Source organism: Volvox carteri, assembly GCF_000143455.1.
Source record: "Volvox carteri f. nagariensis unplaced genomic scaffold VOLCAscaffold_51, whole genome shotgun sequence".
NCBI classification, from domain to species: domain Eukaryota; kingdom Viridiplantae; phylum Chlorophyta; class Chlorophyceae; order Chlamydomonadales; family Volvocaceae; genus Volvox; species Volvox carteri.
Genome location: NW_003307594.1, coordinates 324729 through 337980, shown reverse-complemented (window position 1 = coordinate 337980; position 13252 = coordinate 324729). Strand labels below are relative to the sequence as shown.

The following is a 13252-nucleotide window of genomic DNA, read 5'->3' as shown; positions in this document are numbered from 1 at the left end:
GTGGCGAACTTGGGGTGAAGGCGGGACGTGAAAATGCCCATGCGGGACAACTTATGGGGCCCAAGATACACTGGCAGCACGATGTCGGTGGCGTTACGGTGGGAGGCCTTCCAACCGGAGAAGAGTTTCGGAGCGTGCAGGCCCCAATGCGTCACGAACGTCACGTTGGTGCTTTGGCGACCGCGTTCCGACTCCAGACGGCCCATGTCACCTGTGCGGGTGCCGTTTGAGAGCGTCTCGTGGGTCCGTACAATACTGGGTCGTACCTGGATCGTACATTTATCTTATCACGGCCATGTAAACTGCACGGGATCTGATGTCCCCAGCCGCCGGTTCATCCCTCTACTTCTCAGTTCCGTTCGGGGCTGCGGTGCCACACATTGCCCTGCACATTGCCCGGCTCGTTCCCCGATCGATCATCAGCAGCATCAGCATTAGTGAGTGTCAGGAAAAGAGCTGAACAGGGTATAGCGCGTCATGCACACTACCAAGCGCCATGACTCATTGGTGGCCCCTCGGGATCACCTCCAGTGTCTCTGGGAAGCTCGTTTGATTGCCGCAAAGCTCAAGGTTTAGAAGCAACAACTTAGCTGATTACTGCGCTGACGTACTGATGCCGTACCGTACCTATCGCGATGACGAAGTGCCGATGGCCGTGCGTGCGGTTCCACCACGGATGCATCTCCCGTATGTACGACACGGCCGCCGACAGCGTGTAAGCGTCGGCGGTATGGCGCAGCGTGACGGGTATGAAATACCAGTCGGCCGTGTCGCCATCCCCCACACGCACTCCCGTGGCCGTGACTCGCTCCTGGAAGAGCCGCATGGTGGGCCGGTCCAGACGCATGTCGTTGAGCCTGTTGTACGGCATATACGGCAGCTTCAATGTGTGTTTATGGAGGGGTATGGGGGGGAAAAAGCACCTGCTGCTGATGCTGCTGATCCTGCTGGTGCTGCTGGTGCTGCTGCTGATTGGTTTTGAGCGAACATGCGTCACTCGTCCAACAAGGCCGATGGCAACTGCCCGGCGTCCACCGCTTTACAAGCAAACCCCGCCCGACATACCCGCGCCCCGCTTTCCCCCTCCCCCGCTCCCCGCACAACCTCCCTCCCTCCTCCCTCCCTCCCCGCCCTACCATGTTGTCATGCTGGGTAGCAGGTCGTACACGTAGACCCGAGGCCCCCTGGAGCGAGCTCGGTAGCCCCGGTCCGCAAGCACCTGTGGCTTGCCATCCGCACCCAGAGACAAAGCGCAGTCGGCGCCAAAGAAACCTGCGCCGCGCATCACACCACCAACATCAGCAGTTCAGCACCGAAACCAAGCTTCACCAACACCACCGGGTGTGCGGGTGCATCACCAATAGTCGATGTGTTTGAGTCCAAATACGTTGGACCTGAACAGTGGTGCGTAGATGATCGTGTATGGTCTGTCTAGTCACTTTTTTGAGATGTTTGGTCTCGATGTGGGTTGATGTGGCGTCATTGGACTCATGCCCTGTGAAGCACTGTCGAATCCTTCCGTTCAGAACCTTTGGGACAACAACAACAACAACAACCGCTGTATTGCCTAGCCAAGGGCTGGGAGAGCGTCCCGGTTGGCGTGAGTGAGGGAATGAGGCGCGCGCGGAGGAACAGACGGACGTAGAGCCGCGCGCCCGTCCCTGCGCTGTGTTTCGGTCCGGTCAGGGCCGCCTGTGCTCTTCCTTTCTCGGGACGAGCCGCCTACAGTGTAACACCCCATCAACAACAAAAAACCCAAAAGCAACAGCAACAGCAGATGTCTATTCACAGGGTTTCCTTGGTTGGCAACCAATGGTGGCCTAAGTGGCGTCCTGTGGCGTGTCCATGCTGTAGAGCTGTATGTAATTCTGATCATTTCCCACACGACGGTGAGTGTCCCCTGTGCAACGCATCGGCAGCCAATTGCCTTTGCAACGTATCGGCAAGGAAAACAGGTGCAGTCCTTAGCTTCTCAGTCTCCTGACCTTTCTGGCAGTGGCAGAACCCCGCCAGACAAGCTCCCCTGGAGTTGCAGCCGTTGAGGCAGCGGTTGTCGCCGCTGAGGCAGTTTTGCACGTCTGGATATCCCAGCTTCAAGCAGCGCTTTGAAAGGGCCTTGGCGTCCAACTCCTCTTCACAAGCGAGCCCCGCACGGTGGCGCGGACAGTCACACCTGCGGATCATCGAATTGGTTTGCACAGTTCATTTCCATATTCTGAGACTAATAGAATAATATTCTAGCGCCTTAAAATCTAAAAGATTAATAGTGGATTGCGTCTGCTTGCAATATTTTGTAATCGCGGAGAAAACAGCAGCGGTCAGCAGCGACATGACTCGACGGTCGTTCCAGCTTTTTAACGATCAAATCAGATCAAAACAGATTATAGGAGTTACACTATTGGAATAGACATACACGTGGTTTGATTGAATACTTACCTACCCATCTCCTCGTTACAGGTTCCATGCTCGGAGCAGCCCTTGGGGCACCCGATCGACGCGACTGACGCGGCGAACACCGCCAAGCAATACAGGCAAACCTTTATGAGCAGGTAGAATCATGTGTGATGTGTGTGAATTATGTTTCGACATCGCTATTTGTGGACATTGAACCATTAAAAAAACGGGGGCACTCACAGTCCCAACCCGGCCGGGCGACAGCCTCCTGCCCATCGCCACGCCTGGTTAACGGGCACGAACTATTGCAGCTCAGTTAATTAACTGACTAAAGATATTGTTACATACATATCTTCGCTCTACCGTCGGAAAACACCTGCTCTGGGAGCGAACTCCTTAGCAGCTCCTAGCTCAAGATGTTATGCGTCCTTCTTTTCAAAATGTAGCGGCCATGCGGAATGCACAATTAAACGACATGAATCAGCGTCGAGATGAAGAACTCATGCGTGATTATCATGCATGTGGTCGCTGTGGACGAGCCGGAGCAGGGCCTGTCCCGTAAACGTCTTGACTATCTAGGAGTCAATTATGTGCCTTTCCCACTGGTGAGACACACAGACACACGCACACACTTTCTTCCTCTCTGTGTTACAGCCTTTACATTACGAATGATTTATCCATAAACATTCTAGGGAAGGGGTAAACTGGGCATTGGCAAGAGTCCAGCTCGCTTTCTACCCTCCTGTACCGAGAAACACACCGACACGGTCCTCCGCGGCCAAGCCGCGAGTGGGCTATCCCGCAAATTTTTTGGCCTGAAAAAATGAGCCATTACCCTTTCAACAACACTTTGCATATAAAGATGTATCAATATGGTATGAATACCTCGGGGCATTGCGTCCCCTGGGTCGTGAGGCTGTTGGTTGCGGCTTGCGGCGGTTACCAGCCTTAGTGAAAAGTACACTGCGAGACCGTCTCGAACCAGCCCACACAGCTTCTGTGCGACCACAGGCATAGCCGGGCCGAGACATCAGCATCGGCACTACTCTCGGCGCCCCTCGGATCACGTGAACCGCCTGAGGCGTCCACCTTTATTATTCTAGAAGCCATATGTAACAACAATACAGAAGCCAGGTGCAGCCAGGTGCAGCCAGGCGCTGCCAGGTGCCAGAAGGATTCCTGTATCACTAAGCCGATCGCCTGAAGTCCTGAGGAGGGTTTGAACCTTACTAAGAGGCGGCATGTTGAGCGGCGTATAGGCTGCAGGACCGGGCAGCAATTCATGGTGGCTGGGTCGCTGGTAAGTCATTGTGACATTACTGGGGCCCCAATATTCCACCCCCCACCACTCACCACTCACTGCTCCCACTGATATCGCCGTCAGTTCTGAGGGTGTGATAGGGCGAGGTTAGCCTAACCCTCTCGCCCTCTCGCCCCCTCAGAACTGATGGCACACACACACACACACACACACACACACACACAGCCAGCCGCCGCACAAGGCACACACGCTGCGCCGCCGCACTCCCCCAACATCGTCGATGTTGGTCCCCCTCCCAAGCTGTCTGCCTGCCAGGCAGCTTTGCCTTTAACCGACATAGCAGCTCCTGAGGCCTCCCGCATTGCGCCCTGCGCCCCCCGCGGTTTCCCTTGCAAGCAACGCTTTCGCGAAAATCGATAGGTTTACTGAACAGCCCCTCTCCCCGGGCAGCTGGTTCACATACGGCAAAATTACTTTACCAGATGAACATTTCATTTATTGCGCCTCCCATCGTATTGTGACGGCAGGGGGCCGCCTCCGCGCGCCTCTCGGATACGTTATCTATCACAGGCCCCCGGCGCAAGAGGGGCCCGCTCTCTTTCCCCCTCCCCCTCCCTCTCTCTCTCCGCAGCATAGCAACTCGCGAACGCGGCAGATTGTCGCGACTGTCCTTTCGTGCATTCATTCAAAATCCCGTCGGCATGTGGGAAATTTTGGGGAGAGGAAGGAGTGAAGGAGCCCGGCGGCCATCGAGGATGGGAAGCAAGGGAAGTGCCGCGCACACGGGGCATAGATGAAGATGAGTGTGCGCCTGGCTGCTTCGGGAGCTAATGGTTGATGGGCTGAAGACCCACGGGGAGGGCCGCACACATGCACACACACGGGCGCGCGGGTGGGAGATGCAGCCGCCCCCCCCACCCCCCCTTGTCGCCATTCTCGAGCGACGTCCCGCACAGGCGGCTGTCGCTGCTGCTTGGTAAGTCGAATGTGGTCCCACCACTGGCCGCTCCGAGAGCCCCACCGCCACCACCATCGCACCACGGCCTCTGACGGCCCTCGCGAGCCACCTCCCCATCTCCAACTGCCGGCATGTGCACTATTGCCGTGAGGCTGATATGGTGTGCAGGGCTGGGCAGGGCAGGGCAGGGCTCTCTCGGCACGGACCCGACCTGCCGTACCATAGGGCGGCAGGTTGCGAGGCAGCGGGCGCAGAGGGCACCCGCCTGCCGCCCTACTCCAGTCTTCTGCCCTGTTCCCACAAACTCGCATCCTCAGAGGCGCAGATTTTAAAGTCAACAGATTTTAAAAGTTCGTCTTGTGTTCTTGTTCTTCTTCTTTTAAGGTGTTGACGGCTTTTCCTCCTAGCCTACCTACAACGCGTATGATCGCCAGGCACAGTCGCAAAATGACCCCCCCCTGCGCACCCCGCCGTGCGCTCTTCCACATTCCGCCCAGCACACAATCGCACCACACAGGGGACCCCTCCTCCCTCTTCCCCAATAAATAGGAAGCCTCCCCTCTCTCGACAATGACGTCAGGCTCAAGTTAAAGAAGCGGATGCGTGCGAAACACGCCACGTATCTTCCGAGCCATTTTACCCCAGACGCGAGGCAACGGGGGTAAGTCGAATCGCGTGCGATGTACAGCCCTGGCCTTACACACCTACTACCACTGTCGCACTAAAGTACATAAGGATACCCGTAAAGTACAGAAGATAAAAGAGAGGGGAATACATGGATGAAACAACAGCGACATCAGCAGTGGTAGTAGAAATAGTAGCTGTAGCAGCAGGACCACAACAACAACAGCAGCAGCAGCGGCATGCAGATGCCGCGCAATGTGTCCCTCGGCACCGGCACACGTCCGCTCCCGCGCAATCCAACAGTCCCAACAGGACACCCCCGGGGCGCTGTGTGTACATACACACCCGCACACACATACAACCCGCAAAAACACACATACATATATACACATAGACATGTCAGAGCCTTTGCTGCTGCCACTCCTAAATACACATGGGGGACGAGCCTGCTCTCCTTGGCGCCCTGCCCCCCCGGACATCCGCCTCATCGCCAGTTCCCTTCTCCTCCTACCCTCCTAACCAACTCCCCAAGCTCCCCCAGCTCCTTCATGGCACACATTCCCCAACAAGTTGGCGGCTTCTGCCAGGACGGGGACGTAACCCTCCCCCAACATCATCAAATCCTAACCCTAACTAATCTCCGCAACTTCCATCACACGAGGCGGCGACCTGAAGGCGCACCGCCGTCACCCACGCCGACGAGCCCTCTTTCCCGCGCGGTGACCAAAACATCGTGTATATGTACGTATGTATGTACTTATGTCGATTAGGGCCTCATTAATTATGTCGCTGTAATAACACAGGTCAGACGTTCGGGTTCGGGGAGTGGATGTGGAGGGAGAGGGAGAGGGAGAGGGAGAGGGAGAGGGAGAGGGAGAGGGAGAGGGAGAGGGAGAGGGAAGGAAACAAGACAACCGGAAAACACCGTGCTACCCTATACCCTACCTATTACACCCTACCGCCATCACCGCCATCCCAAAAGTCCCTCTCCATGGGGGGCCCACACGAGGCCCACAGGTAGCCACCAGTGCACCGCGCGACTAAGCGGGGGAGGGGACCGGACGGGCTCCCATAGCAATGAAGTTGGATATCCGGTACGGCACCTGTAAGGCCCCTATTTATTAACACAAGACCTCAACGGTGGTTTTTTAGGGGGGAGATTGGGGCTGGACGGGGTCAAAAGTGCGCTCTCACACACACACACACACACACACGGCACACACATATCAGCTCCTCGTCTTCCTTCTTCCACTTCTTCCAGCCCCCCTCTCCCTCCACCCCTCGTCTGCGCCTTATCGACTATTCGCTCCTCCTGGCCGACCGCCGCTCTAATCTTTCCTACGCCTCACCTCACCTCACCTCACCTCGCATCTGCCTGTCAGAGCGGCGGCCGCCTGGACCCCCTCGTCCTTCCCCCCGTCTTCTCTCCTCTCCTCTCACCTCACCTCGTCTTCACACCCCACAGCTCTATTCCGACGCTACCTCTCCCCGCTCGTGCATGTATGTATGTCGGTATGTCCGTCATAGTAGGCAGCAGAGCACCTCTCAGGTCCTGTACAACTCGAGGACCCCCGACCCTTCTAACCCCCGGTTCATCAACCGGTACAGAAACCCTCTTCCAGATCCCCTAGGCTGGACTCTGCTAGCTCTTCCGCACACACACTCACACATACATACATACAAACATACATGTGCATACGCACAAATGTCATTAAAACACGCACACTCACATATGTCAACGTGTACAGTGTACTCACGGGGGCCCCCAGTACGCAGTATACTAGTATCTATCTGCCTACCCGGATGCCTGATTGCACAACGACCATCGCCACAGCAGAACAAAGTGGTTTCGGAGGCTCCGCCCGCAGCACTCCCGTCCTCCGCCTAAGCGCCTTCCACTCCCACCTCCCATTGCCCGGGCACTACCTGGACCTCGAGACACAAACACACACACACAAGCATCCTGCCTGCCGCTCCAATCTCTCCCACCCAGAGAGCTGGTCTTGGTGTGCTTGAAATGGGCGACGGCATTTGTATTCTTGGCTCGTTGCATACACACCAACCAACCCACCCGCCTAGCTCAGACCTCTTCAGCTGTCCTCCTCCTCGCTCGAGGAAAGGAACCCCCCCTCCGACTCCTCCTCTCCGGCCCCCTCCCCGTCCCCCATCTTCTGGTCTCCCTCGCCATCCACCTCCGCCTCCTCGTCGTCGCTACTCTTGTTGTTCACCGCTGCCGGGTTGTGCCCTAGCACTCGTTCGGGTCGGGCGTACCGCTGCACGTAATCTGCATGGAGGGAGGGGCGGGTAGGGGGGAGGGGGAGGGGGAGGTGTGGAGGCGAAGCGGGCGCGGGCGAGGGTGAGGCTCTCATGGTGTGGTGGCAGGCAGGGGCACAGAGGTGTGCCCACCGTGACCAAGCGGTGTTAGGACCGGTGTGGGAAGATTGAGGTGCTGGTGTAGGTGGTGGTGGTGGTGGTGATGGTGATGGTGGTGGTAGTGGTGGTGGTGATGGTGGTGGTAGTGGTGGTAGTGGTGGTGGTGGTGGTGCAGCTGCCGCCAATGGCCACGTCCTCCTCTCCACCCACCCTTTTCCGAAGAACCTCAACAGAACTCCACTTATATCTCCCACCGACCCAACCTTGCGCTCCCTCACCTTTGACCTTGTTGGCATATGCTAGCGGCTCTCGCATCAGGAGCGCCGCCGCCTCGCTGTTCAGTGGGTCGGTTGGGTTGGGATACAACAGCAGCTGCGGCAGGAACACCTCGAAGATGTTGACGAGGTCTGCGATGAGGGAGGAGAAAGAGGAGGGGAGGAGGAGGCGGCACAGGGGGGAAGGGATTTTTTGGAACGGGGACATGCGTGGGTGCGCGAAACAGCGAGCGGGTGACGTCGTCTTCCTCGTCATATGATTTTAGGATTGCTTGATTTAACTTAGGCAGGAAGGTGTCATGTAAGGTGTGGATGATGGGGCAGAAGTATGACTGGACTAAGCGCTAAAAGGGGACGGTGAAGAACGAGGAAAGGGGAGTTTGAGGCAAATCGGACGGGGGAGGGATAGAGCGGCGGCGCGACGCGGCCTTCAAGGGCAGCAGAGAGGTCTCACCAAACATTGGGCTCCAGGTCTGGTTGATGACGTCCAAGCACACGGAACCGGACCTGGGTTGGCAAAAGGCAAAAGGAAGTCAAGCGGCTAAGGATTCGTGCGCGCGATGGCGCTGCCACCGGCCCGCGGCTCCCCGGAACGCCAACTCACGCTTCGTCAATATTTGGGTGATAGCACCGATTCATGAAGCCTATGGATGGAGACTTGTAAGGGTAAGCGTCCGGCAGCTCCACGTGCACCTTCCACACGCCTCCTTCGTAGGGGCCTGCATCCCAGGGTAACAGTCTTAAGCTGTTGATGCTCGGTGCCCAATGCTGTTGAGCTATTCGTCATTACAAACGAAATATAGCGAAAAGGAAATGGTGGACGTGCCGAACCAGAAGCCCAGCAACCGGATATGCCTCTGCAACGTAGGACAAGCCATAACTTACTATCTTTCGGCCCATAGAAGTCCACGTGGAATTCGCTTATGTTATCTTCTACGAGCTCGACCTTCCAATCCGACATCATTCTGCGCGCGACGGCCACCTGACTCAGTGCCAAACCCTTGTGTCTGCTCTTGCAACGCGGTGTGCGCCTACTCACAACTTCATCACGTCCATATCACGCCGCTTGCTTGGAGACGCCATGGCTGGGCTCCGACGCCGCTTGCAAAAAGCGACAGATTCGTGGGTGTTAGGACAGATTGCTCGGAAATAGGACTTTACTTAATCCTTCGTGCGATAAGCCGGAACACTAGTATGTGCAAATCAATTGCTAAGCTGGGTTATGAGGACAACAATGGAGTTTGCATTCTGCTCCGAGACCATGGTCCGTGTTGTCCTGCTCAATTGTGATATGTGCAGATCTTTGTCATGTACTATATGGAAAGTGTTGATTGTCGGCATGCTAAATGTATAAGGTTGCAAGAACCACGCATAAGAACAGCTGCGCACTGTCTGACGTTACAGCTGACGTTACGGCTTCAAGGTGGCCTGCGGCAGAGCTCAAACCATGCCTGCCGCAAGCCACCATTCGATGCTTCATGCTGCCTTCATTGTGAGCACGGACTCGGGTCTTCGGGCTCAGGATGACGACGAAGACCACAGCGTGAGTTTGCGTTCATCGCCTTCCCTGATCACTTTTCATCTCATACATATATCGCTCCGACGTAGGCTAGCTTTAAATTTTAGCTTACAGCTGCATAAACAAAATCTACCTATTGTCCCTATGCAGTTGATGTACTCCTATCCCGCCAACGCGCCAGCTGGCAGCACCGGCAGCTTCATCAAATCCTTTAGCTCCCTCATCGTCACCGTTCGCGGTGCGCTGGACAGCATCTGTGGGGAGAAGGTACGGAGGAGGAGGGAGGTTTAGGCAGCTGCGGACCCCGGGGCATGAGGGTGTGTCCTCTGGCCCCACCACCCCTTGCCGCCCATCAACCGGTTGTCAGGTGGGGCCCCCGGGCGCTATATCCGGAGTAGCTGAGGGAGCAGAGCTGAGCGATTTTGCGGAGGGTTGGTAGCGGAGGGGAGAGGAGAGGAAGCAGGGCAGAGATGCAGAGGGGCTAGATTCCGGAGGGAAGAACCACCGTCTGTCTGTCTGTCTGTTTATTCGGCCCACACCTCCGCGGCCTCCTGTTTGTTCCCCCCCTTCCGTGTGTGCATGTGTGTGTGTGTTCCCACGTCACTGCAGACTCGGTTGGTTCATTTGGAACACGGCGGGAAGCGCTTACTGCTGGCGTCAGCGCATCTGGAGGTACGTGTCGTACACGAGTACGGCATCATGATGGCTGGGAGAGGGGCGGTACATATGTATGTATGGTTTGTGTTTTTTTTTGTGTGTGTAAGTTTGGAGGCCGGAAAGTCTGGGGGGGAAGTTGCGAGACGGCGAGGTGGATTGGGGCCCCAGAGGGGACGAGCTAGCCAGGGTGTTGGCGACTTTCGGCAACTCCTAACCCCTCCTTCCCCCTGCAGCATTGCAGTGCTGCAGTCTAACGTTCTGTATGTATGTCAGTCGGTCCTCCGCCCCCTGGCGACTCCCCCCCGTCCCCCGCAGTCAGTTATGTTGGTCCTCGCCCTCCGCGCCGTGGTTCCCCCCGCCACCGCCACTGCCCTGGTGGTGCAGCTGGCGGAGACATTGCTGCTGCTACTTGGGCCCTGTGCGGAGTGGAGGCTGGGGCTGGGGGATAGAGGTGGGTTTCGGGGGGAGGAGGGGGCCCGGGTTACGTCGGGGGGAAGGGAAGGCGGGGTGGGGTGGGGTGGGGATGGTACAGGAAGGGTATGGATGGGGGTTGGGAATGCGGCTACTGATATTGCTGCTGCTGCTGCTGCCGCTCGGGTTAATGCCACCAGTCCCTATATCAGTGCCCATGGGCGCTGCTGTTATGCGTTCGTGTGTGTGTGTATGTGTATGTGTGTGTGCGGCCCCCCCATCACTGCCGTGATCCCACACCGTGCCGTGTCGGGGCCCGGGGGTGTCTCGCCCCTTGACTCCCCCGCACCGCGGCAGGGGGTGCTTCGCCGCGATGCGGGCTGCCCGAACACGTCCGAGGGTTTTCCATTTTGCCAGATAGTGAAATTGATGAGGTGCACCCAGGAGCGATTCCAAAGGGTTTTGGGCCGCGCGAAGCGCGGCTTCGGGGCCCCCACTAAAGGGGGGCCACCCGTCGGCGTTTTGGGGAACACCCGCCGCCAATTTGCGCGGTTTCGGGGCTGTACGGCGCCCAGTAAGCCGGTCTTGCAGCGTGCGGCCTGTGTCCTGCCTGCCTGAGGAGAGTGATGATGGTGATGATGGGGGCAGTGTGGGCAGTGAAACGGCTGAGGCCCACTACCTAGCTGGGAGCGAGGAGGTTGGGAGCGCGTGGCGAGTGATGAGGTGGTGGCAGGTGTGGCGGCGGCGGATAAGGAGCGGCGCCTCCTCGGTAACATCCTTGCCCGAAGCAGTGGCCCCAGGCCCCCGGGTGAAGTCAAACACCGGTTAAATCAACGGGTGGCCCCCCTAGCATTTTGCGGCAGAATTCTTAGCTTAGTTTTACCCCTTGGAAAACCACTTTGGAGAGTTTTGGGGTGCCCGAACTTAATGCTCTAGGGGGCTGGCAGGAATCGTTTGGGGGGGGGCCCGACAGCGCGAGGGTTATTTCGAGGGTGGGTGGGTTGGGGACACAACCGGAATGTTTTGGTCTTCACCTCCCCTCCCCACCCCCATCCATTCGTACGGTCCTTTATCGCCACCTCCGCGCGCATCCCCCCTCACATACATACATACATACATACATACATACATACGTGCGCACGCTCCTCTATACCTACTGCTGCTGCAACAGCTATTGTCGAGTACGGCAGTGNTGACAAGCAAGATGACAGGAGGGTGAGCGGGGAAGGGGGGGAGAGAAGGGTGTGAGGAGGAGGAGGGGGGGGTTAGAACTTGAGGGGGGGGGAGCGGCGGCTAGCCGTCCTAGCCGCGTGTTCATCCTGTCAGGTACGGCATGGTGTACGACAGTCCTGTTTCCGGGTTGCCAGCGCTGCTGCCAGTGTTGTTGCTGCTGCCTCCTCCCTGCCTCCAGCCACGCCAGTGGGGTGCTAGACCACCATCACCACCACCGCCACCACCTTCATCACCACCATCATCATCATCATCACCACCGCCATCATCACCACCATCATCACCACCACCCCCTTGTTTGTTTATTCCCCATGAACTCTCCCCCGGGCCCCCACATCACCCCCCCCACACACACACCCACACCCCGCTACACCCCCCGCTACACCCCCACACACACCGCAGGCGACCCTGGACCGCATATTCGCGGGTGTCCTCAGTCAGGTGGACTGCCCCTCCTGGACCGTACGGATGGCGCCATGGAACACGTTTGAGGTGGGGGGAGGGGGGAGTGTGTGTGTTTTGGGGGATTGTACTGAGGTGGGGCTTTGTTCCCTACGGTCACTACGTCGCTTCTGCCGCTCCCACTGTGTTTCACAACCCCCTCCCCCCGCCCACATCATCTTCACTTCGTCATCTCGAGGTCACGGTCGCCACGGACGCCTTTCGGTCAGTTCTACGTTTGATACTCTCTTGCCCCGGCAGCAGCTTCAATCGTGTGTGGTTCGTCTTTCCCTCCCCTCCCCTCCCCTTCCCCCTCCCTAGCCGTCTTGCGTCCATCTGGTTCTACCTGCCCCTCTGCACACCCGACTGAATGCCGTACTAGAGGAACACAGCGCCCAACGCAGCCAGGCGCCCTTCAGCTTCTTCAGAAAGCACTACTGCCTGATGTACAGGCGAGTCAGGCGAGGGGAGGGGAGGGGAGGGGGAATGTTTTGGTTTTTACAACCGTTGAGATAAAACTATAAAAGTAGCCCAAACGGGGGAGAGGGGAGGGGGCTGTTGAGGGGGGAGGGCCCGGTGGCACCCTGGTGGTTCAGGTGGTTGACCGTTGCCTTTACTATCCTTTACATCTCCCGTTGCGTTTACATTTCCCTCTTTCTCATCTCCCCATCCGTCTCTCTTCCTGGACGCCTTCCGGCAGCTCACTTCTCTCACTTCTCAACACATGATTCCCCCCTCCCCTTCCCTCCGCCTACTGGTCACTTCTGCTTCTTATACACGCTTTCCTTGGCAGCAGCTTTTCACTCGTTCGTGGTTCCTCTTTCCCCCCCTCCCCCCTGTTTGGACTGTTCAGGGGCCTTATCCTGTCATCCGACATGCAGCCCCCGCACGACCGGCAGTTGTGGCAGTTGCTGTGGGCGCTGGGGCTGCACCAGTGCGATGCGGGGTTGCCGTGCCAGGTACTCACACGCACCGTGCACCTGCCGCAGTTACAGCTACAGCCAGCGGCGGGGGCGGCGGCGGCGGCAGCAGCAGCAGGCCGCGGCGGCGGCGGCGGGGGTGGGGGTGGGGGAGAATCCGGCGGCGGCCCCGGCGCGGCGGCAGCTGGA

At 57.9% G+C, this 13252-nt stretch overlaps 3 protein-coding genes across 3 annotated transcripts in view; 1 reads left to right on the top strand and 2 right to left on the bottom strand.

Annotated features, from left to right (window-relative positions):
• Nucleotides 1–2184, bottom strand: part of VOLCADRAFT_96311 (uncharacterized protein) — a gene marked incomplete at both ends in the record, with an annotated part of 21144 nt that extends 18960 nt beyond the window's left edge. Inside the window, 4 exons of the mRNA XM_002955343.1 lie at nt 72–211; nt 628–857; nt 1137–1272; nt 1986–2184. Of these exons, the coding sequence (XP_002955389.1) occupies nt 72–211; nt 628–857; nt 1137–1272; nt 1986–2184 (705 nt within the window). The remainder of the gene's footprint in view (nt 1–71; nt 212–627; nt 858–1136; nt 1273–1985) is intronic.
• A 5143-nt stretch (nt 2185–7327) lies between these two features.
• On the bottom strand, nt 7328–8968 carry VOLCADRAFT_65865 (uncharacterized protein; the record flags this gene model as incomplete). Its single annotated transcript, XM_002955342.1, has 6 exons — nt 7328–7521; nt 7889–8017; nt 8340–8392; nt 8490–8604; nt 8771–8850; nt 8925–8968. 6 exons carry the CDS (start codon nt 8966–8968, stop codon nt 7328–7330), a joined length of 615 nt encoding a protein of 204 aa, XP_002955388.1.
• Nucleotides 8969–9332: 364 nt separating this feature from the next.
• Nucleotides 9333–13252, top strand: part of VOLCADRAFT_96309 (uncharacterized protein) — a gene marked incomplete at both ends in the record, with an annotated part of 8037 nt that continues 4117 nt past the window's right edge. Inside the window, 8 exons of the mRNA XM_002955406.1 lie at nt 9333–9428; nt 9555–9671; nt 10014–10076; nt 10377–10512; nt 11644–11687; nt 12105–12194; nt 12343–12368; nt 12997–13102. Of these exons, the coding sequence (XP_002955452.1) occupies nt 9333–9428; nt 9555–9671; nt 10014–10076; nt 10377–10512; nt 11644–11687; nt 12105–12194; nt 12343–12368; nt 12997–13102 (678 nt within the window). The remainder of the gene's footprint in view (nt 9429–9554; nt 9672–10013; nt 10077–10376; nt 10513–11643; nt 11688–12104; nt 12195–12342; nt 12369–12996; nt 13103–13252) is intronic.